The sequence below is a fragment of the Camelina sativa genome, chromosome 16 (genome assembly GCF_000633955.1).
Source record: "Camelina sativa cultivar DH55 chromosome 16, Cs, whole genome shotgun sequence".
In the NCBI taxonomy this organism is placed as follows: domain Eukaryota; kingdom Viridiplantae; phylum Streptophyta; class Magnoliopsida; order Brassicales; family Brassicaceae; genus Camelina; species Camelina sativa.
Window position 1 is genome coordinate 28,275,880 of NC_025700.1, and position 22,677 is coordinate 28,298,556.

Below are 22,677 nucleotides of genomic sequence, written 5' to 3' on the forward strand. Positions count from 1 at the left end.
AAACAAAAACAATCGCAATTATATTTATATGGCATATAAATAGGCACTGCAAGTTACACAAATAAATAAAGGGCAAATTGTTTGGTTATCGACCATCTTGTGTTTAGTGAACACAAGAAGAACACATGATTGGTGTATACAATTGCCAGAAAAATAAAGGAATCTTTAATGATTACAGATTCAATGAAGCTACATTGCTAATAATTATTTGTGATATCAAAATACCAAAATGATAATGTTCAAAAATATTCACAAGCAATCAAAATCTAGAAAACATAGAAATAATACAGCATGGACCACTACTATATATGACATTCTAACGTGGTTGTTTGTTAAACATCCATTTTTGTCGAACATTCATTAACTCATACCAAACCGACTATTCATATTTTATCCATTGTATTAAATATGGACTTAGCTTTCGTATCTGCATGTGCACCGAATGTTTATGTGTTTCTAAAGTGTCCTCAAACCAAAACCAAAAATAGTTGCCTAAATGAATCCATCAGAGTATATAAATTCAATTCACACTGTCGCAGAATGGAGTGTTGATATGCATATTATATATTATAAAATGCTTAGAAGAGGAAAAGTAACTCTAAAGTTTCATAGATTATAATTACAGATAAATTTAACGACATTTACACTCAATGAGTATATTGTATATAGCTCGGAGCTCGGTCATCGGTAAATGCGAATGTGAATGAAATGTAACAGCAAACGATCAGGTGGTAAAGGAGAGGCCTCTTTCCCAATTCAAGACTCTAGCCTCTATGTGTGAACATCAACATGTCCATGTCCATATTAATTTTGACATATATGGACATGGACATGGACATGTTGATGTTCACACAATGCTCAGGTGGTAAAGGAGAGGCCTCTTTCCCAATTCAAGACTCTAGCCTCTGATTCGGGTTTTATTCGTTGTGTTATCATTTGTCTTGCCTCTTCATATTATGTTATCGAATTACACAACTAGATTCAAAATCTTACCAAGAACAACCAAGGTTGATATCTCGTCAATGTGATGAATATAATACCAAAATGGTTAGGATTAAGACTCAAAGATATAATATCCAGAAACATTCACAAGCAATTCAAACATCTATCTGAATTATCAAACAACAGAGAGCTGACCAAATAGGATTAAACATAAACCGGCCACTGCTTCTACCACTAGAGATGAGTGGAAGTTACCTAGCTTAAGGTGCTTTCGCCGTTTCACGAACAATGGCCAATTTAGCCAGAAGACCACATAGTTGAAGATATGATCCAACTCCATCGCAGATTCTCATATGCGCAAATCCAGTTTCCTGCAAGATAATCATTGGTGTTAGACGAAAAATGCAGAGTTGGGATGTTTTGAGATGTTAAGGAGAGAATCAGATGTAGACCTTCATGAACTCAAGTTTCAGATACTCAGCCATCTCGTAATTCTTTATTATACGGAAAAGCGTTGTGATAATGTCGGTTGGAGAGTATCCCAGATCGTAGAGCTGCTTTAAGCCGTGACAAGCATCGTCAAACTTACTTTCCAACACATTACGAACAATGTTCTTAACATGAAGTGGGTGAGGCTGGTCACAGACCTGAGAAAAATAAGAAGGAAATAAGTGACCTGAGAAATATGAATCAAATGTGTTTCATCAGCTAGGTTAACTAAGGTTTTGTATCGAACCTTGAAGACGTTCTCTTGGTTGACTAGCCGAAACCCGCTATTAGTGGCTTGCAAGTTGTTCAGAGCTTGCCTCATGTCACCATCAGCTGTAAAAATAATCGCCTCCAGGCCTTCAGGTACATAAGGAACCTAGGGAGAATGAAAAGCACAGGTAATCAAAATATGTTACAAAACTGCAGTAAATAAACATGTAGAATGGTAGAAAAGTGGCAAATCGATACATTCTCTGCTTGAACCACAATCATGAGACGGCCTAGTATCTGCTGATCAGATAATCTAGAGAACCGAACTAAGGCACATCTACTCTGAATGGGCTCAATAATCTTGGCTGATGTGTTGCAAGCAAGTGCAAACCGCGTAGAGTTTGAATATATTTCGATTGTTCTCCTCAATGCTTGTTGTGCTCCAGATGTCATGCTAATTTTACATACCAAAAAAACAGAAAGAAGAAGCACTGAATCAGGAAAATTCAGCTTGAGAAAAAAAAGACTGAAGTAAAAAAAGCCACAAACTTAGCAGAACTAACCTGTCAGCTTCATCAAGAATGACAACCTTATGACGCCCTGGAGGAAGTGTTACTTTCTTCTGCGCAAACATCTTAATTTTGTTCCTTACAACATCAATACCCCTACAACAGCCATAACAGAACACAAATACCCACACAGAAGATGTTTAAACCAAACAACGAAATGAAGATGGAACAACATCCCATCTGATGAACATACAACATACCTATCATCAGATGCATTCAACTCCAGAACAGCCTCCTTATAATTCTTGCCAAGAAGCTCGTGAGCAAGAGCCAAAATGCTTGTGGTCTTACCTGTTCCAGGAGGACCCTGAGAGGATATAACAACAAAATCCTGTATCAGAACCTTTGGTGATTGTTTCACTCCACCGAACACCCACCAAGTAATCAAACCCCATCAATACAATTTCATTAACCAAAACCCTAAAAATTGACAAGCTTTATATCCTCAAATCTAACACCAAGAGACAAAACCCAATGTGACAAGTCACTAAATTGCAATCACAGAGTGCCACAATAGAAAGATTCAAAGCAACTACTAAGAGTAAAAGCTCACGGCAAGGATGAGATTAGGCATGTTCCCGTCGCGAGCGATGACTTGTAGTCTAGAGACGGCGTCTTCGTTACCAACGATATCGACTACTTTGCTCGGCCTGTATTTCTCCACCCATGGTTTCTCGCTTTCGACGCCGGAAGAGGTTGAAGACGACGCCGCCATTTTACTCAGCCGGAATCTCCGATCCGGTGCGATTTTATTCTGATTTGGAGGGAAAATTGCTGCAGTGACACTCCAATTAAGGGTTTTTGTTAGTCTTCTACGACTATTTTTGCATTCAAGGGCCTATAAAAATATAAGCTTACGAATTCTGTACTAAAGTATGTTAATTTCATTGTATAGCCCACGCCATCAAATGAAAGACTCGATATTACATATATCTGCCGGCGAAAATTTGACTTTTTCCAATAAAGCACACGAATTTTGGGACGGTGGAAATTTGCTACTTTGGTTCGGTTCGGTTTGTTTTATTGTATTCAGTTATTAGAATAAAAGTTCCAAATGCACTATATAATCCAACTGTATTTTCAATTTGAGAATTTTTGGTTTGGTTTGGTTTGGTTTGGATTTGAATTCAGTTCGGTTTTGGATATATAAAATCAATAATAATTCATTAGTTTTGTACCTTTTTAGTATATCTAAACATAAATATAATTTTAAAAATAAATTTCATTTAGTTCGGTTATGTTGCACTGGTTTAAAACCAGATTTTGATTCGGTTTTTGTAATTCAATATCGAAAAATTTGCTCAAATTTTATAAAATTAAATTCGGTTGGGTTGGTTTGGTTCCCGTTTTTTGTCCACCCTCAAATTGGACCAAGATAAGTGTACCTTTACCAAAAAGCCACTAAAAGTACTACATATTACAAAAAAGTCCCACTTATTTCTCTGGTTGTCATTAGAGGAAACATTGAATATTGAAAATTGATTTTTCGTATCTTTCATTTTTTCAAACATCACGTTTTCCGATTTGTCCGACTCATCTTCTTTCTCTCTCTCTCTCTGTTCGAAGCGAAACCCTAACAAATCCGAATTTGTCTCTGAGATTGAAATTTTCCCCTTTTTAATGGCGTAAAGCTTCTTCAATTTCATCAATTCGAGATCAATTGTTGAAAAATTTTACAAGAAAGGAAGAGACTTTTGTAAAAGAGAAACAAGCTATGTCAACAGAGACGACGACGGAAGCAACGCCTTTGATTTTAACCGACGGAGGAGGAGGAGGAGGAAGGAGATCGGTGAGGAGACAAGGGTTAAGAGAAGCGGCAAGGTTACTAAGACATGCAAGTAGCGGGAGGATGATGATGAGAGAGCCATCGATGCTTGTTCGTGAAGCAGCGGCTGAGCAGCTTGAAGAGAGGCAAAGCGATTGGGCTTATTCTAAGCCTGTAGTGGTTTTGGATTTCGTCTGGAATCTTGCTTTTGTTGCTGTTGCTGCTGCTGTTTTGGTACTAAGCAGCGATGAGAAGCCTAATATGCCTCTTAGGGTTTGGATTGTAGGGTATGGGTTGCAATGTATGATGCATATGGTTTGTGTTTGTGTTGAGTATCGTAGGAGGAATAGGAGGAGAAGAAGAGATAGGATTCCGAGATCTCGTTCTTCTTCTTCATCTTCTTCTATGGAGGAAGAAGAAGTTTTGGGTTTGAATAGAAACTCTGAAGAGCGATACTTGGAGCGAGGACAATTAGAGAACGAAAACAACAGGTTTTGTTGGTTTTAAGCTTCAGTGATTGTGATATCTTTTGTCTTGTATGTGAATTTTGGCTAAAGCTGTTTTCTTATGTAACCAGTTTTGCTAAGCATCTAGAATCTGCAAATACGATGATCTCATTTATATGGTGGGTTATTGGATTCTATTGGGTCTCTTCTGGTGGCCAAGAGTTAGCACAAGGATCCCCTCAGCTTTATTGGTTTGTTGTTAACTACTCTCATCTCTCTTAGATTCTCTTGAGTGTTTCAAATGTTCAAGTTCTTTTGTTTAAATGGCTTTGTTGTTTTGTATAGGTTGTGTATAGTCTTCCTAGGTTTCGATGTGTTCTTTGTGGTTTTCTGCGTTGCATTGGCATGTGTTATTGGCATTGCTGTTTGTTGCTGCTTGCCTTGCATCATTGCAGTTCTATACGCTGTAGCAGAACAGGTAACTAATCTCATAACCTGTTTCTTTTGCCTTTTTTACCTCCCAGAAAGTTGGATATGTTCCACTGAGAATCTGTTGAAAAATGCAGGAAGGAGCTTCGAAAGAAGACATTGACCAACTTACTAAATTCAAATTCCGAAAGGTTGGTGATTCTGTGAAACACGCTGTTGATGAGGAACAAGCACAAGGAGATTCAGGAGGAGTGATGACTGAATGTGGTACAGATTCACCCGTTGAACACACTCTTCCTCATGAGGATGCAGTAAGTAACACCCAAAATCACTCTTCTTTCACATTAAGTCAAACTCTGCATATAATGTAATGTTTTTGTATGGCTAGACTCTGATTGGATATTGATGAATAAAACTGGATTTTGCTTTTGTGAATCTACAGGAATGCTGCATATGTCTGTCAGCTTATGAAGACGAGACAGAGCTAAGAGAACTTCCATGTGGCCACCATTTTCATTGTGGTTGCGTGGACAAATGGCTTTACATCAATGCTACTTGTCCTCTTTGCAAATACAACATCCTCAAGAGTGGCAACTACGAAGGCGCAGACGAGGAAGTCTAGAACAGAAGAAGAAAGAAGACAAAAACTTGCAAATATGCGAATATCTGTATCATTAGCAGCTGAGGGAACCCAAGGAACAAAAAAAGGTTCGACAGTTGATCAATTTGTAGTTTTAACATTGCTTGTTATATGCATGTACTGTTGTTGCTTGTTATAAAAAGCTGATTCTATCTTATACCAAATAATTAGAAAAGTAAACCGGAATTTGTAATGGGAGGGAATGATTACAGCTGGCGCAGGTTGATTGGTTCACAAACTATCGTATCCCAACGTATGGTATAAAATAATTACAGAGCAAAATTGATAGAAAAATAAAATAAAAATTGAACCTTTTGGTATGCTTTAGTTCTTCGTCAAGTTCTCTTTGAAGATTCAGTTCTGCTTCACGGTTCTCTCGGATACGCTTCGGTGTTCTTGTTTCTGCATTGCGAGTATTTCAGTGTTTCTGCTTCGAGTCGCTGAAGGGTTCCATCAACGTTCATGGTACGAATCTTGAGTTTGGTGTTCGCTCTAGATAATCCCTAAATCAGACCAGTCTTAGATAATCTCTTTCTTGATTCTATTCGGTGTTTCGATTTTGGAACTAAAAAGCTTTTTAAAATAGTGTATGTAGATTTGATGATAATCATCACCCATCATTTAATAACCCACCAAGAGAGCCTCAATTTATTTACTGTACTATATGCTATTGTATTCTCAAACATTTTGGTTCGAGTGGTTGGTTTGCTTGAAAACCGGTCCAAAGGAAATCTTGAATTTTTTTTTTTTGGTTTTTGTTTTGGGGTCAAAAAATCCAGAGTTCAAATCAATTTAGGATAATAAATCAATCTATATAATAGGGCGTGGACCGCGTGGTGGAGAATGATGGTCTTCGATTACATTACATAGAAGGCCAAGGTTACTTAGCGAAGGGGACTAGGGTTCAGGGTTTTGAAGATTAGAAGAGAGCTTTTTTTTTTTGCAAACTAGTGTACTTCTCTCTAGGGTTTACGAAAGCAAGCATGGATAGGATCAGCAACCTACCAGACGAGATTATTTGCCACATCGGGTCCTTCTTCTCGGCTAAAGAAGCGGCGTTCACGGCACTTCTCTCAAAGAGGTGGAGGAATCTGTTTGAAAACCTATTTCATTTATCAATCCCAGCTGAAGGAAACATTATCTGTTGGAACGGTTTGCAAGTTCTCCTAAACAAATCTCCAAATCTAAAGGCTCTCACCATCAAGGGAAGTGTGCACTATAAGGATGATGAGGAATCTGTTTGCGAATGCATGAAGGAGTATTCATTCCTATCGTCCTGCTAAATTGAAGTCTTAAAGATAACAGAGTTTAAAGGAGACAGAGGAGAGATGGTGCAAATAAAGCACATGTTGGAGAAATTGCCGTGTCTTAAACTTTTGGAAGTTCATTTTAAGCCAAGAAGAGATGACGCAAAGCTTCAGATCATGGCAGATCTCCTAATGATTCCGAGAAGTTCGTCCAAATGTACAGTTAAGGTGTTCCATTGAACAAAAAAATCTTAACATGAACTTGCATATCTGATTTAGATTTAGAGAAACAAATTAGGTGCATGCTTCCCCGTTTGTTGTTGACATGAGAATTCAGGATTTATAACTCAAATATTACAATTGATATATTTTTTTTATTAACCGAAAGAGGATACGTTCGATACAACCTTTTCTGTTTTGAAGAGAGAAGAGATAGATGTAGGCAATATAAAAGAACCATCTATATATATTTTTTTTCTTTATTAGAGTGGTGAAAAGAAAAGGAAAAGTTTTTAAAAAAAATATCAAGGCTTCTTCTGGAAACCCCATGGATTCTTATTTGCCCAGTTCCATTGATCTCTGCACATCTCGTCCACTCCATATTTTGCCCTGTTACCACAAAAAATATATCTCAGTGATTCAGTCCCTTGTCAACTCACTAAGAAAGAGTGATAATTAAACCTCTTATTCAAGTTATGGTTCTTGAAGTTCATGTCACATTTCATTAAACCATGTTTATTTAATCAGCTTTGTTATATCCTTGACCATCAAGATTGCATAGAAATTAACTTATTCGAGTTCTTATCCGAACGAAATATGATTTAAACGCGGGAATGGTATAAATGCCAATGACTTACTTCCATCCAAGTTCTTTCTCAGCTTTTGCAGTTGAAGCATACACAGCTGTTGCATCTCCAGCTCTTCTTGGACATAGCTTGATAGGTATTTTCTGCAAGGAAAAATATGTTTGTTAATAGCATTTTCCTGATAGCAAATCTTCAGTCTCATCCTGTAATTACGGAAATGAGAGACAGGAAAAGAAGAGAAACTTTTTACCTTGCCAGAAGCTTTTTCGAAAGCTGATACCATTTCTAAGACAGAAGTTCCTTGACCAGTCCCAAGATTATAAGCAGTACAGCCTAAGATTAAGATGACACACCAACACTTACAAAATATTAGATTGAGTCCATCAAATCAAAACCAAACCAAACGCTTCAAAAATTTAAATGTCTTATAGAGTTTACCAATCTTTGAGTCTGAAAATAGCTTGTTTAGTGCAGCAACATGGCCATCTGCTAAATCCATCACATGAATGTAGTCTCTGACCTGCAAGTAATGTGTCTTATTTTATCAATCTATCATCAGAAACCTACACCAAATTTGCGAATAAAGAATGGTGTTATCGATATTGTACCGCGCTACCATCCTTGGTGGGATAGTCATGTCCAAATACATTGAGTTCAGGTAGTCGTCCAACTGCCACTTGTTGGATATAAGGCATGAGATTATTCGGTATGCCTTTTGGATCTTCTCCAATTCTTCCGCTCTCGTGAGCTCCAACCGGATTGAAGTACCTCAGAAGAATGATCTTCCATTCTGGTTCCGCAGTGTGAATGTCTCTAGCTATTTCTTCAAGAAACAGCTACACAAACAGATCACTTGCTTATCAAGATCTCAGTAACAAATGATATAACTTCCAAAATTAATGGACTCAAAACAGACTAGATGAGGTACCTTAGTACGACCATAAGGATTCATAGCCTGTAACTCAAAGTCTTCCTCACATGGGACTATTTCAGGTTGGCCGTAAACTGTTGCAGAGGATGAAAAGACCATCTGTATAAAAACTCTAAAACGTCAGAACAAATTTGGTAAACTAAACTAGAACAAGAAACACATTTTCAAAAGTGAAGGGTTCTGATCTTAACCATTTTGCAGTTGTATTTTGCCATGGTCTCATACAGATTGATGGTTCCAACTAAGTTATTATCGAAGTAACGACGAGGGTTTCCAACACTTTCACCCACAGCTTTCAGACCAGCAAAGTGAATCACAGCATCAAATCTGTTTACCCCTCACAAAGAATCACAAGTACAATATTATATCAATTCACCAGACCTGAATAAAAAAATTGCATAACTTAAATTTTAAGAAATTGTCACAATACCTCTGATTGGAAAAGAGTTTCTCAATGTCCCCTTTGTTTCTAAGATCACCCTGCAATTTAATTAATCAAAAACATCCAAAATCTTCATATAACTTCCAAAGAAACGCACAAGCCATATATTACTAAATTAAGAATCCATGGGAGAACAGAGCAAATTCTTGAACTTTTCTTGTGAATCAACCTTGAACATACACGATTTCAATTCCTAAAAAATCGAAGCTTTTTCTTAAGAGTACTGACCAGATTGAATTCAAGCTTTGTAGAGAGATCAGGACCAACAAGCTCCCTAACCCTATGAACAGCTTCAACGACAGAGTTATCAAGATTGTCAATGATGGTAACCTTAAAACCCTGATTCAAAAGCTGAACAACAGTGTGTGTTCCAATGAATCCAGCACCACCAGTCACCAATATGTTCTGCTCCACAGAAGAACCCATTTTTTTTTTTTTCAAAACGAACCCACTTCCCCAAAAATCGAAGCTTTTCTTCACTATTTACGAGAACGTGGTTGGTTAATTGGTTGAGCAAATCAAGGAGAAGGAGAGAGAGAGAGAGAGAGAGAGAGAGAGGAAAAAGTTTGAGTCTTTTTTTTCTGGAGTTATTGATCTGTTGCTTTCTTGTGAGTGGATAAGAAGGACGCCGCAAAAGTGAAATTTAAGGAAAAAGGTAGAGAAAGAGAAAGCTTTTTGGCTTCTTGAAGAGCGATCAAGATGAGATGAGATGATCCGTGTGTTGTTTGATCCTTTAGAATTAAACTCGTGAGGGGTTTTATATAACTAAGGAAGGAGAGAGGAAAAAATAAAGTAAAAGAAACCAACTTTTTTACACACCTTTTTGACCAAATAAAAGATCTTTGTTGTTATGAACAAGAAAGAGTTGATGATTCATTTGCTATTTTTGGGATTTGTGGATAACGAATCATGACCAAATCCACCAAGATTAGAGGGAAAAGAGGGGATTTTTAGAAGTTTATTTTTTTTTTTTTTTGTGTAAATTGATTTTAGTTTCCTAAATTTTCTTTAGATAAACTTTTTCTTTTTTTTTTTCTTTTTTATGCCAACAAGGATTTAGAGTTTCTAAACCAAATAAGATGAGTTATTATTATTATTATTGGGTTGTCATTTGTTTATAAACTTTAGTTGTTTTCATGCCTTAGGCTTAGTCAACAGCTATTTTGTCATAACATTTCCATGGCACGTCTTCTTGACTCTTTAGATAAACGAATTGGTTATTTTTTTTTTTTGAATAAATAAAAACGAATTGGTGATTGCGTACGTATAACAAGCGTGTGAATACTTAATAGTTCTTTTTTTTTCCTCTACACTTATTATTTGATTACCAGCTTAGTTCAAGACCTCCTCTGTTTAGATCTCAAACTGATATCACATTAATTTAAACCCTCTTTTCAACTTCTCCGATTCCTCTAGCTGATCAATCCGACACTCAATTATGAAAAGGAATAGACATTGCTTTAGAGAGAATATAACTCTTTAATAACACTTACAAATTACAATACCAATAGTCGATGTCATCTTAGTTTATTGTTTTTTCAGTGTTAAATTCAGTTAGGAAGTCTTTAATGGCTTTGTAGCTTGGTTGCATTAGACTACTCTACTACACTCATAGTATAACTAAATTTTAAAGCTCTTAAAAACTGTAAAAAAAAAAAAAAAAAAATTAAAATATTTAAAAAACTCGACTTAACATTTTGCATAAAAATCAGTAATCATTAAATCTATGTGATGCGACGACAATCGTTTGGTACTTATTATTGTTTACTTCGGTGAGTGTAATATAAAAAAATCTGAAAGTACGAGGCCAAAAGACAAAGGATCAAGAAATAACAGGGACTTCGGGTAAAATAAATAAGAGAGAGTTCCCGAAGTTAGGGCTCATAATAATTCATGAACGTTAAGATAATATATTTCATTCTTGACTAGAGCGATGGTTGAATTTGAAGGTACGATTCGAGTTTCGTTTTCTTTAGAATTTAGGGCTTTATATATACATACTCTCGCCCGATCAAATCTTAACGATTAATTACAATATGTCTTACTGTCTTAGGCTGGACTTCGTGGCTCGAAGGTGGGTTTTTGCTGTGGAAACCTGAGGATCCTGGCTATGAGAGACCTGCGTACAGGGATTGGACCGAGGATGATGAGCCACCTAAGTACTCACCAGAGCAAGAACTTGCCTTACTGAACAAACAAATCAGAGCGAGCGATGTATTACATTTTTAGTTTTTTCATATGATTTTGGTTATATATAAATGAGCTCTATCTTTTTTGTGATATTGATTGGTTGTTATGGTGAAACAAAACAACAGGGGTTTGATATCGACTTCACACACTTCCGATGTGTCTTCAACTACCACCTTGCTGATCTCGACTCACATGAATTCGTCGAGGAGCCAGAAACCACTAGGGATTTACTCGAGATGCTCTCTCAGACTTCGCTTGATGACTACAATCGTGATAATGTGAGAACGTAATCTATTCCTTGTCTCTTCAAATAAGATATGGTGCTTATTTATAAATGTGTTTATTTTATTCTCTTTTGTTTATAAAAAAAAAAAACAGAGAACAAGATTTGAGTTTGTCAAGGTTATGAAAGCCAACTTTCACTGCTGTTGTGCGTGTATGTTTCTCATAACATTTGAAGTTGTTGATCCTTATGATCACTTGATAAAAATCTTCCAAGCAAGGGTTCGTCATGCTAGAGATATATTGACCGAGTACATCTTCTGCAGGCCTAAACCCAATCAAGGAGGTATGTAATCTTGTTCCTTTTTTTTCCTATCTACAAAAAGTAATTGTTGATATGTTTCTATTGATTCATGGTGGAATATATCTTCCTCTTTCACCATTGAAGATGAATATATTTAATTATACTATTCTGGATTGTTTTGCTAGTGGAATGCATTGGAAATATCAAGAAACAAAGGTAAGGAAATGTCTATCTCTACAAGGGAGTGAGTTTACTGTGGTGTTAGAATCTTGTATGGTTGTATGCCACAAGGAGACAAGGTGTACATTTGTTTGCTAATTATTAGTTAGTCTTTTCATTTTTGCAAACAACTATAAGTATATGTGTGTGGTGTTGTGTAATGTTATCCTTAAATCAGATTTATAACATGAGTCATAGTGTGATTATTTGTTGTTATTTCCCTCTACACTTATTTTTAAAATACTTATAATTTAAGTTACAAATTTGAGTGTCACAATGGATTTAGACATGGAATGCTATTAAACAATGGATTTAGAAATCCAAACAAAAATCATGTGTTATATTTAAAATACTTATCAAAATTATTGTGTTATTAGTTTTATGATTTACAAATACTTGTTAAATTCTCATGTTATTTATTTGATGATTTGTTTTTGGATTTCAAAATCCACTTTATGTTTTAAATAGGTTTGAATGGATTTGAAAGTGTAAAATAGAAGGATTCAAATCCAAAAATAAAACATGTTATTTCAAAATCCATGTGTTTTGATTTTCATAATTTACAATTTTATATAGATTTAGAAATTACTTTTCCAATTAAAAAAAAAATAACTAGCGTCAATACTTGGCTAATCCAATTTAACTCAGCTTCTAACACGACTTCTATAGCAGTAACAAATAAATCTCATGACTAGCAAAACCCAAATTAAAGGCTCTAACTAGATAAATAATGCCATATTAGCATTTTTTTCTCACTGAAATTTCAGTAATTAAGTAGTAGAACGTATAATGTATATACCATATGTTATTCCCACCCCCATGAAAAACATCATCATATGTTATTCCCAATCACTGATATGAGCTACAACTACTAATTTCATTAAGTAGTTTCGATACAGTAGAAAGATAAACCAAAAGATCTCATGAGTTATACAAATAAGTTTTTTTTTTTGTTTTTGTTAAAACAGAAACAGAAGCATAAATTAAACTAGTATAAGATGAGAGATCTCATGTGTTATCTCTCAATCATAGCAATATCCTTTGAAATATTTAAAAAGCGACTAAGTGACTTATAAGAAGACATGCGCTTGGCTTGGCACCTGCTTTTAGTTTTTTTTTAGCCGAGATTTTGAAAAGCAAGAACCTAAAAGCCAATAGAGAAGATGATTAACATGATTACTTATATCTCGAGGACATATATATAGAAACTTTCATGGTTTCAGATGATCAATTCAATCACTTACATGGTGAAAAGACCAAAGCTTTATGAAGTGGTTTATGTTCTCTCACTTTTTTCCTTTCCTTTTGTTTTTGCTCTCTCTCTTTATCTAGTCTTTCACATATATATAAAAGAGTGATGAATAGTCTTTTAATTACTAAAAAACAAAATAATAGAGTGATGAGAAGATAGATATAGTTGTTTTTTTCCTTTTATTTTCTTTTGAAATAGCAAAAACAAGTTAATTTGTATGTACCCATTATAATAAGAGATGGGCAAAATCAAATGGGTTTATGGAAATCAAAAGTATGATTGAATTATTTTCCAATGTAAAGAAATGTGAATGAATCTATATATAATAGCAACAGTTGTATAAATGAAAATACAACTGTTGTACCACAGTTGTACAACAATTATTTTATTTTTTTTGCAAGGGACAATCTTTTGTGTAAAGCTATTTGTAACTTCTACAAACCTTTTCATTAAATGAAAATTCACATAATTATATTAAAAAAAACAGTTGTATAAATGCAGGGATCAATTAAGTGAAAAAATTAAGAAGTTTATAAATTATTGTTAATATTCCAGCATAATTATTCATCAAGATATAGTAATTGTTTATGATGGGAAAAGTCATCAATGACTCAAAATTGCAATATTTAGAAAATTCAGAAAACTGAAGTTAAGTTTTCTATTACTTTTCACTGTGTCATTGTGTGTCCCAAGACACCAGAAAGCATACACATTTGATTCATTTTTTAACGTCTTAATCATAAGTGTCTGATATCTACCATTTTAAAGACCTATATTTGTAGGCAGTCTTACCAAGCCACATATATGGAACTAACATGCAACCTTTGATTGACTACAAAAATGATAACTCTAAACCCACTCCGGTTATGTGTACCGAAAAGTACAAATCCAAGGTAACTAAACTAATGTTCATTTTATTGATTCTTTTACTTGTTTAGTAGAGTAATTTTTTTTTGTGTGTGGCTTCATCTAAGTATTATGTGTTCTTTAAGTTTGCAGCATACACGAACGTTCAAAGTTAAAGATTTGGTCATTATGAACGAAAAAGAAATTGATGAACGTCAACTTATTCGTTTGGTCACCGAGGGTCCTGTAGCTGTTACCATAGATGTTTATGATGAATTTACGCATTTTAAAGGGGTTAGCAAAATTCTTTTATTTGCATTTATTATAAAATGTTTTCAATAGTATCTATATAGTTTTAAAAATATAGAACTATTTTTAATAGGATGGAATCTATCAAGGACCTACGAAGGGTAGCGAGAAGATTGATCAACATATGATTTTAGTGACCGGCTACGATACAAAGATGCCCGAAGGCATTCACTTCTAGAAAGTTCAAAACTCGGCGGGAACTACATGGGGTGAAAAGGGTTTCGGAAAAATCATTCGACAGATTAGTCGTGGTAGAAATGAACCGTCTTTGTTTACCGGCTTTCTCTATCCTACGGTATGACATTAATTAATTACACATAAACAGTTATAACATATACTGTATTTGGATATAGTCGATACTGTAACAATTAACAAAATCATGTTTTATAATATACACAGCTTCTGGATCACTACGAAGGAGAAAGGGTAAGGGAACACGCATGAACGAGTCGTTGAAAGATGCCTGAAGGAGAAAACAAGATCTGTTCGGTAATAACATATGTTTACGTACTTGGAACACTTGATGTGTTAAACAAGCTCTGTCGCTCTTTTACTATCTAGCTAATATTTTTAGTTTTTGGATGTGTTTCTCTTATCTACTACTATATATATTCTATTCTACTTGCTAATACTTTTCAGTTTATACATTGTGGGTGTGTTTCCTTAATCTACTCTATATTCTCTTCTACTTGCTAATACTTTTCAGTTTATACATTGTGGGTGTGTTTGTGTAAGTGTATTAGGGTTCGATGCCCTTTACCATTGATCAACCGAACATATATATACAAGAGTAGCGTATCATATCGGATCACATAATATCTAGAGGATCCTAACTTTACATATATGATTATACAAGGAGATATGAGAATATCCTAACTAACACTCTCCCGCAGTCTGAGCGGAGGTTCCCGAACGTTCAGGCTGGAGCGAAAGTCGGTGAACAATGGAGATGGCAGTCCCTTGGTGAAGATATCCGCATATTGCATTGCCGAGGGAACATGGAGAACACGAACCTCACCAAGGGAGACCCGTTCGCGGACAAAGTGGAGGTCAATTTCAACATGTTTGGTCCGCTGATGTTGAACAGGGTTAGAGGAGAGATAGATGGCAGAGATGTTGTCGCAGTAGACTAGCGTGGCTTTGGTTAGCGGGCAGCCCAGCTCCAGAAACAGATTACGGAGCCAGCTAGTTTCAGCAACCGCATTGGCCACGCCGCGGTATTCAGCTTCAGCACTAGAGCGAGAAATAGTGTGTTGACGTTTGGAGGACCAGGAAAGAAGACTGTCGCCGAGAAACACACAGTAACCGGACGTCGAGCGTCGAGTGGAGGGGCAACCAGCCCAGTCTGCATCCGAATACGCAACAAGATCGGTGATGTTGGACTTGTGAAGCTGTAACCCATGTGATATTGTGCCTTTGACGTAGCGTAGTATCCGTTTTAGTGCGGTGAAGTGGTGTTCACGGGGATCATGCATGAACAAGCAAACTTGCTGAACGGCGAAAGAGATATCAGGGCGAGTGAACGTGAGATATTGGAGAGCACCAGCTAAGCTTCGATAGAGAGAAGGATCAGCAAAAGGTGGGCTAGTGTCGGTATCGAGCTTGGCATTGGTATCGACAGGGGTTAGAGCTGGGTTGCATTCAGTCATGGAGGCGCGATGGAGGATATCCGCAGCATAGTTGTGTTTGCTAAGGAAGAGACCGGCATCGTTATAAGTGACTGCAATACCAAGGGAGTAATGAAGCTTACCAAGATCCGTGAGTTCCAAGTCGCGGCCGAGAGCGTTAATAATGGTGTGTTGTAGCTCAATAGTGGAAAAAGTGAGGACAATATCATCAACGTAGAGGAGGAGGTAAGCCATCTGAGAGCCACAGCGAAGAACAAACAAGGAGGAATTAGAGCGGCTTTGGGTGAAGCCAATGCGTTTGGCAAGCGTAGCAAACCGAGTGTACCAGGCGCGTGGAGCCTGTTTGAGACCATAAAGAGAGCGGCGGAGCAAACAGACGTGATCGGGCTTAGCGGGATCAACAAAACCGGGGGGTTGGTGCATGTAGACAGTCTCCTTAAGATCGCCATGTAGAAACGCGTTCTTGACGTCAAGTTGTCCAAGAGGCCAGTTATGCGCCAAAGCAACATGCAAAACCACACGAATGGTAGCGGGCTTAACAACCGGGCTGAAGGTGTCCTCACAGTCAATGCCAAGTTGCTGTGATTTCCCGTTGGCCACCAGTCTCGCTTTGTACCGAGAAAGCTTCCCATCTGCATCAAACTTATGACGAAAAAGCCACATGGAACGCACAATGTTAGTGTTCTTAGGACGCGGAACCAAGTCCCACGTTCTGCGTTTAATAAGAGCAGGTATTCCTCCCCCATAGCTGGATTCCAGTAAGGATCCTTAGCAGCCTGCACATGAGAAAAAGGAAGAGGCGAAATGGAGTCCGTATGTAGACAAAGCGGAGTACGGGGTTTAGTGATCCCGTTCTTACTCCGTGTTGTCATCGGATGATTATTTGAGGTAGTAGGGGCGGCATTTGGCACTGGAGGTGGAGGAGGAACGACAAAAGGAGGGTGAAGCAATGGTGGTGGTGCTAATGGTGGAGGAAGCAAAGACGGAGAAGGCGGGAGGCTTTTAGTGGTTGATAGAGTGGAGAATGGGAAGACATGTTCAAGAAAAGTGACATGGCGGGAGATAATGATTTTGCGTGTAGAAATGTCGAGACACCGGTAGCCACGATGGTTGGAAGGGTAGCCCAAAAAGACACAAGCAGTCGATCGCGGAGAAAGCTTGTGAGAAGAGGTAGAGGTGGTGTTGGGATAGCATAGGCAACCAAAAACACGAAGATGAGAATAAGTAACAACCGCTGTATTCAGAGCTTCAGCCCAAAAAGAGGGAGGCATATGAGCCTGGATGAGAAGCGTGCGCACCAAGTTGTTGATGGTGCGAAGCATTCGTTCGGAGCGGCCATTTTGTTGAGAGGTGTGTGGACAAGAGAGGCGGAGTTCAGTGCCGATGGTAGCCAAGTGGTCAAGAAAGGTGCGGCTAGTGTACTCGCCACCGTTGTCACACTGAAGCGCCCGGATGGGTTTTTGAAACTGAGTGCGAACATAGGCTGAGAAAAGAAGAAACTTCCCAAACGTATCGCTTTTCTTTTGTAATGGATAAACCCAAATAAAATGTGAATAATGGTCAATAAATAAAAGATAATATTTAAAACCACTATGGCTGAGAACAGGAGATGTCCAAATATCAGAGTGAATAATTTGAAAAGGTTCAGTAACAGTGGTAGAAGAATAGAGAAAAGGGAGACGAACATGTTTACCCAAGCGACACGCATGACACAAAGACGTCATGTCGGCCTTATTACTAAAAGAACTACCCAAAGTATTTAAAGAACGTTGAACAGAGCTACCCGGATGACCGAAACGACGATGCCAAAGTGAGCTACCGGTGGTGAGAGCAAGCGGAGGAGGCGAGGAAGTCGATGGTGTCACCGAGTAGAGGGGACCGGTACTGTCACATCGGAGAATTGGGATCCTGGTTGGAAGATCCTTAACAGAAAAACCAAAAGAATCAAATTCCACAGTACATTGATTATCAGTGACAAATCGTCGAACGGAAACAAGGTTTTTAATAATGTTGGGACAAACAAGAACATTTTTAAGATGAAGAGGACGAGAGGGAGAAAACAGAGTACCATGACCAAGTTGTGTAACAGGAACAGAGGATCCATTACCGACTAAAACAGAGGGAGTTATGCTCGAATTAAAAACAGAAGTGAGAGTACCTGGTTGTCCGGTGATATGCTCGGTAGCAGCGCTATCCATGTACCATGATGCATCTGCAGGGTCTTGAAGTGACATGGTGTTAAACGCTTGAGCAAGAGCAGTTGGTATCATGGTGGAAGGAACGGTGGGAGCGATGGGAGCATGAACCATGTGAGCTTCATGTTGAGGACGTGGAGAGTAGGGACCAAGAATGCTGTTGTGACGAGGAGCAGAGACAGCATGGGAAGGTGGTGGTGCGACCGGAGGATATCCGCCACCGTAGTAGGGATACGGCCATTACGGGGGTCCGTAATGCCACGGAGGATATCCATAACCGGGGTAGGAGCCAGAAGGAGGACCGGAGTAGTAGGAGCGACCACCACCACGACCACCACGAGTGCTACGACCACCACTACGACCACCCCGATGTTTGTGGTTGTGTCCGCGGGCGTTGTTGTTGTGATGAAGAGAAGAAGTCGAGGTGGAGGTATTACCGGCGTAGAGAACAGTAGGGGAGGAGGCGGTGGAGGTTTGGGTTACGGTAGTGCGAAGCTGCTGTTTGAGACGATCTTCTTCCGCCTGAAGCATGGAACGAGTGATGGCAAATGTGGGGAACGGGTTGCGATGGCGGATGACATTGTGAATGCCGTCAAACTTGTCATTAAGGCCATTGAGACAGTGCATGACAAGAGCACGATCAGAGATAGGAGCATCAACGTTGGCGAGAAGATCAGACAAAGACTTCAACTTACGGCAATACTCATGAACGGAGAGATCGCCAATGGTGAGAGTACGCAAGTCGTTCTCAAGTTGCAGTGCACGGTTCTCCTTGTTGTCACGGAACTGGTTCTCCAAGGACATCCAGAGTTCGCAGGCAGTAGCCTTGGGCTTGAGGATTGTCTCCACAAGAGAGTCGGTGATAGTACCATAGATCCACATCTTGACGAGATCGTCACGTTCTTTCCAAGTTGTTTCGGTGGGTGGAGTGGGAGCGGAGGTGCCGTTGAGATGACCAAGAACACCGAAAGTTAAGCAGTGAGTCTCGAAGAGCTCTCTCCATACATCGTAATTCATCTTGTCCATATCAAGGACAATCGGGATGTACGCACGGATCTGACTTATGCCGAAAGATTTGTCAGAAGAACCGGAAGAGTTGGACAAGGCAGCTATGGGAGGAGGAGAGAGAGAGCTCGTGAAGAGGGAGAGGAAGATCAAAGGAGAGGAAGGAAGATCAAAGGAGAGGAAGGAAGACAAGAAGAACAAAAAACGAGAGAAGAAAAGAAGAGAAGAAAGCACGATTAGGTGAGAGAAGCCCTAGATCGTGTGGCTGCTGATACCATGTAAGTGTATTAAGGTTCGATGCCTTTTACCATTGATCAACCGAACATATATATACAAAAGTAGTGTATCATATCGGATCACATAATATCTAGAGGATCCTAACTTTACATATATGATTATACAAGGAGATATGAGAATATCCTAACTAACAGTTTCTTCACGTACTCTGTGACCAAGTCAGTCAAAGTGTCAAACATCACAAATTGTCAAAAGAAAGATTAATTTTAAAAACATAATGTTAATAATGAACGGCCATGTACGCTAAAAGAAAACAGCACAACAACTTCATCAAGAAGTTAATTCCCTAGCAACACAAGCACTCCCATAAGCTATTCAAGTCACATTTAGGGACACATATTGATATAATAACAGTGGAGCATTTCTCGGTTCTCTTATATATAAAAACTCCTACTCCAATCTGTAAAGAGAAAACAAAAACAAAAACAAAACAAAAAAATCAACGCGATAACAACTATACAAGAATCTTACATCAACGTAAAGACCTTTTCTTGATCCCAATGCATTCCACTATAAAAACAAACCATATAGTATAAATCTTGAAGAAACAGCCACTTTCAACTACAAAGACCCTTTCTTCATCTCTCTTGTTGATATCAGTCTAAAGTGGTTTGAGGAAACATATCTCTAATAATTGGATTGAGAGGCTGTCCTCACACTCACATGGACTTAAACTTTTAATATTATACAAACATGATTCACATACACATTACCTTTTGTTACTTCACATCTTTGTGGACATCTTTCTCAACAACTTTCTTGACAGTCCCAATGCATTCCACTATAAAAACCAAACCAAATACTAGTATAAATCTCAACAACCACTTTCGACCAAAAATAAATAAAATTGATGGTAGCTCACAACCTAAATCCATCTAATATGGTTAGAAATATATAGCACAATTATCTTCCACAATGAATTCATAGAAACTATTACGCTGGCTAGATGGAAACATAAAACAACATAAGTTGCTTATATACCTCGTTGATTGGGTTTGGGCCTGCAGAAGACATACTGAGTCATGATATTGTTAGCGTGAAGTACCCTTGTTTGAAAGAGTTTAATCTTGTCATCATAAGGATCCTTAACCTGAAACGTTATGAGAAACATAATCGCAGCAGCAAAGTGAAAATTGGCTTTAACAATCTTGATAAACTCAAATCTTGTGTCCTGTTTTTCAAAACATAAATTAGCATATTGATCAAAGGCATATAAAAAAACTAGTTCTCTCACATTTTGTTTATTATGGTCATCAAGTGATTTTTGAGCGAGCCTCTTGAGTAAATCACCAGTGGTTTCCGATTCATCAACGAACTGATGGGAATCAAGAATCGCAGGATGGTAGTTGAAAACGCAGCGGAAGGACCTGAAATCTATATCAAACCCCTGCATATGCATGTCAAATAAACCTCAATGTCACAAAGTTGATTAATGTTATTATTATTATCATAATAAACCATAGATTCAGGGAAACCCCTACATCGCTTTCCTTGACTTCTTTGGTCATTATTTCTAGTTCTTACTCCGGTGTGAACTTAGGCTCATCTTTCTCAGTCTGAGTCATGTATGGAGGTCTCTCATAGCCACGACCCCTAGGTTTCCACAGCAAAAACGCCATTTCAAGCCACTTAACCCAGCCTGAGACATATATGTAACCGGAATCGATCGGACCTTACTTTACACAAATCAGTGTAAACTTTAGATAAATATATGAAAACTTTGAATCGTATCTTCAAATTCACCCATCGGTCTCGTCACAATCACAAATATGGCTAAGTAAAGTAACGTTAAATCACAAATTCACCCATTTGTTCCATTATATAAGACTTTTTAATTAATAAAAGCACAAAGATTAAGAAACAATAAATGTTCTATCATTTCATAAAATTCAACTAATAGAAAAAAAATACTGCAGAATTAAATAGTCAAAAACTATTAATTTAATATTAAAAATACATAGAAATTTGAGAAAATCTTACTTATAAAATAGAACAAATAGAAAAAGCCTAAAAAATCTTATAAATTGGAACAGAAGAAATAATATTATATTTATTATACTCAAGTGCCTTTTATTTCCTTATCTTTTTTTTGTCTTGCCTCATACTTTGAGGTTTGTTCAACAACTAGTGAGTATTGGATCAAAGCCCAAAAAACGCAGTCCCGTTTAAAAAGCCCATATTACGTGTGTAGCAGTAAAGCGCGTAGACAATCACGTGCCTAGTTTACTCTGTTTCCTCCTGTTGCACACCAACAGATATAGAGGGTGAGAATTCATGTAGCTACCGATTCTGTCCCGCTTCTCATGTACGGGAATAATAATGATGAGTGGTATACGTGTCGCCGTTGGATCAAAAACTCCGCTTGAATTTGTTTTCTTTAATCTCTAGCTATATAATTAATGGATCCAATAATTACTTAGTTAGATCCAATAATGGATCAAAAATCTCCGCTTGAATTTGTTTTACTTAGTTAGAGTGTATAATCAAGCTAAACCCCAAAAACAATGCATGGGATTGGTGCTGTAACAATTTTTACTTCATGCATTAAATAGTAAACCCTCTATAAAGAACATATATAAAAGATAAGGTTCATTTATTCAAATCTGATGGCAGAAAGAAAGAAAGCAAAAGGAAAAGAAAAAAAAATAACGGAAACTAATTTCAGATTTTAATTTGTTGTTCGAATGTTAAGACCCAAACATTTAATTTCTTATTTAAATAAAGAAAATATCTAAAAAATAACCCAAAATGGTGTTGCTGCGATATTATTCGAATAATAAATAAAAAGTTTTTGAATATGCGTTTGAGCATGTGGACACTTTGATTTGGTGAGTCTTTCATAATCATAATGGTCAAATGATACTCTCGGCAAAGTCTTTTTTCTTCTCTTCCACCTCGACAAGAAACAACCTCTCTTTTGTCGGAGTCCCACGATATACAACAAAACAAACAAAGACTTGATTGTTACGCAAATATTTATTATATATTTCACAAAAAGGACCGTTTTTCGTAAGCTTTGATTTTTTTTTCTTTCTGTGAAGAACTTTCCTCATACGGTGTAAGTGTGAATATATAATAGAGTAGAACCTCGGTAAATTAATACTCAGTAAATTAATAATCTCTATAAATTAATAAATTTTTCTAATCCCAAGTTAGAATTAGTGTAATTTTGGATATAATTCGATAATATAATAAAATAATAATTTTTTTGAAAATCTTTTGTAAAATATGGTCCCATCAATAATATAAATTAATAATTATATAGAATTATCCAAATATATGTATATATCGACA

General features: G+C 37.3%; 5 protein-coding genes and 1 pseudogene across 5 annotated transcripts; 2 read left to right on the forward strand and 4 right to left on the reverse strand.

Moving 5' to 3' along the window:
• On the reverse strand, window positions 1,033-2,999 carry LOC104752983 (replication factor C subunit 2). Its single transcript, XM_010475247.2, has 7 exons — window positions 2,764-2,999; window positions 2,411-2,517; window positions 2,205-2,306; window positions 1,900-2,095; window positions 1,679-1,807; window positions 1,395-1,589; window positions 1,033-1,313 (listed from the first exon to the last, which is right to left on the reverse strand). The coding sequence occupies exons 1-7, from the start codon at window positions 2,923-2,925 to the stop codon at window positions 1,203-1,205; spliced, it is 1,002 nt and encodes a 333-aa protein (XP_010473549.1). The 5' UTR covers window positions 2,926-2,999; the 3' UTR covers window positions 1,033-1,202.
• On the forward strand, window positions 3,687-5,728 carry LOC104752984 (E3 ubiquitin-protein ligase At1g63170). The gene is made up of 5 exons (XM_010475248.2): window positions 3,687-4,466; window positions 4,553-4,672; window positions 4,767-4,899; window positions 4,988-5,161; window positions 5,293-5,728. The coding sequence occupies exons 1-5, from the start codon at window positions 3,925-3,927 to the stop codon at window positions 5,470-5,472; spliced, it is 1,149 nt and encodes a 382-aa protein (XP_010473550.1). The 5' UTR covers window positions 3,687-3,924; the 3' UTR covers window positions 5,473-5,728.
• LOC104752985 (bifunctional UDP-glucose 4-epimerase and UDP-xylose 4-epimerase 3) lies at window positions 7,077-9,653 on the reverse strand. Its single transcript, XM_010475249.2, has 9 exons — window positions 9,145-9,653; window positions 8,905-8,954; window positions 8,666-8,801; window positions 8,472-8,573; window positions 8,152-8,379; window positions 7,982-8,063; window positions 7,794-7,876; window positions 7,595-7,686; window positions 7,077-7,346 (listed from the first exon to the last, which is right to left on the reverse strand). Exons 1-9 carry the CDS (start codon window positions 9,340-9,342, stop codon window positions 7,262-7,264), a joined length of 1,056 nt encoding a protein of 351 aa, XP_010473551.1. The 5' UTR covers window positions 9,343-9,653; the 3' UTR covers window positions 7,077-7,261.
• On the forward strand, window positions 10,850-11,682 carry LOC104754146 (UPF0725 protein At4g29550-like). Its single transcript, XM_019237879.1, has 4 exons — window positions 10,850-10,865; window positions 10,970-11,130; window positions 11,232-11,384; window positions 11,485-11,682. Exons 1-4 carry the CDS (start codon window positions 10,850-10,852, stop codon window positions 11,680-11,682), a joined length of 528 nt encoding a protein of 175 aa, XP_019093424.1.
• On the reverse strand, window positions 17,489-19,365 carry LOC104754147. The gene is made up of 2 exons (XM_010476290.2): window positions 18,045-19,365; window positions 17,489-17,808 (listed from the first exon to the last, which is right to left on the reverse strand). Exon 1 carries the CDS (start codon window positions 19,105-19,107, stop codon window positions 18,322-18,324), a length of 786 nt encoding a protein of 261 aa, XP_010474592.2. The 5' UTR covers window positions 19,108-19,365; the 3' UTR covers window positions 17,489-17,808; window positions 18,045-18,321.
• LOC104754148 lies at window positions 20,068-21,130 on the reverse strand (annotated as a pseudogene).

Excerpts from the sequence above, each read along its gene's own strand:
- LOC104752983 (XM_010475247.2), bottom strand. The coding sequence starts at position 2,925 with ATGGCGGCGTCGTCTTCAACCTCTTCCGGCGTCGAAAGCGAGAAACCA. Across the intron at positions 1,808-1,899 it reads TTGTGGTTCAAGCAGAGAAT|GTTCCTTATGTACCTGAAGG; the intron begins GTATCGATTTGC and ends CATTCTCCCTAG. Across the intron at positions 1,590-1,678 it reads ACCAAGAGAACGTCTTCAAG|GTCTGTGACCAGCCTCACCC; the intron begins GTTCGATACAAA and ends TATTTTTCTCAG.
- LOC104752984 (XM_010475248.2), top strand. The coding sequence starts at position 3,925 with ATGTCAACAGAGACGACGACGGAAGCAACGCCTTTGATTTTAACCGAC. Across the intron at positions 4,467-4,552 it reads TTAGAGAACGAAAACAACAG|TTTTGCTAAGCATCTAGAAT; the intron begins GTTTTGTTGGTT and ends TTATGTAACCAG. Across the intron at positions 4,900-4,987 it reads TATACGCTGTAGCAGAACAG|GAAGGAGCTTCGAAAGAAGA; the intron begins GTAACTAATCTC and ends TGAAAAATGCAG.
- LOC104752985 (XM_010475249.2), bottom strand. The coding sequence starts at position 9,342 with ATGGGTTCTTCTGTGGAGCAGAACATATTGGTGACTGGTGGTGCTGGA. Across the intron at positions 8,574-8,665 it reads CAAAATACAACTGCAAAATG|ATGGTCTTTTCATCCTCTGC; the intron begins GTTAAGATCAGA and ends GTTTTTATACAG. Across the intron at positions 7,877-7,981 it reads ATTTTCAGACTCAAAGATTG|GCTGTACTGCTTATAATCTT; the intron begins GTAAACTCTATA and ends TCTTAATCTTAG.
- LOC104754146 (XM_019237879.1), top strand. Across the intron at positions 11,131-11,231 it reads AACAAATCAGAGCGAGCGAT|GGGTTTGATATCGACTTCAC; the intron begins GTATTACATTTT and ends ACAAAACAACAG. Across the intron at positions 11,385-11,484 it reads ATGACTACAATCGTGATAAT|AGAACAAGATTTGAGTTTGT; the intron begins GTGAGAACGTAA and ends AAAAAAAAACAG.
- LOC104754147 (XM_010476290.2), bottom strand. The coding sequence starts at position 19,107 with ATGGACAAGATGAATTACGATGTATGGAGAGAGCTCTTCGAGACTCAC.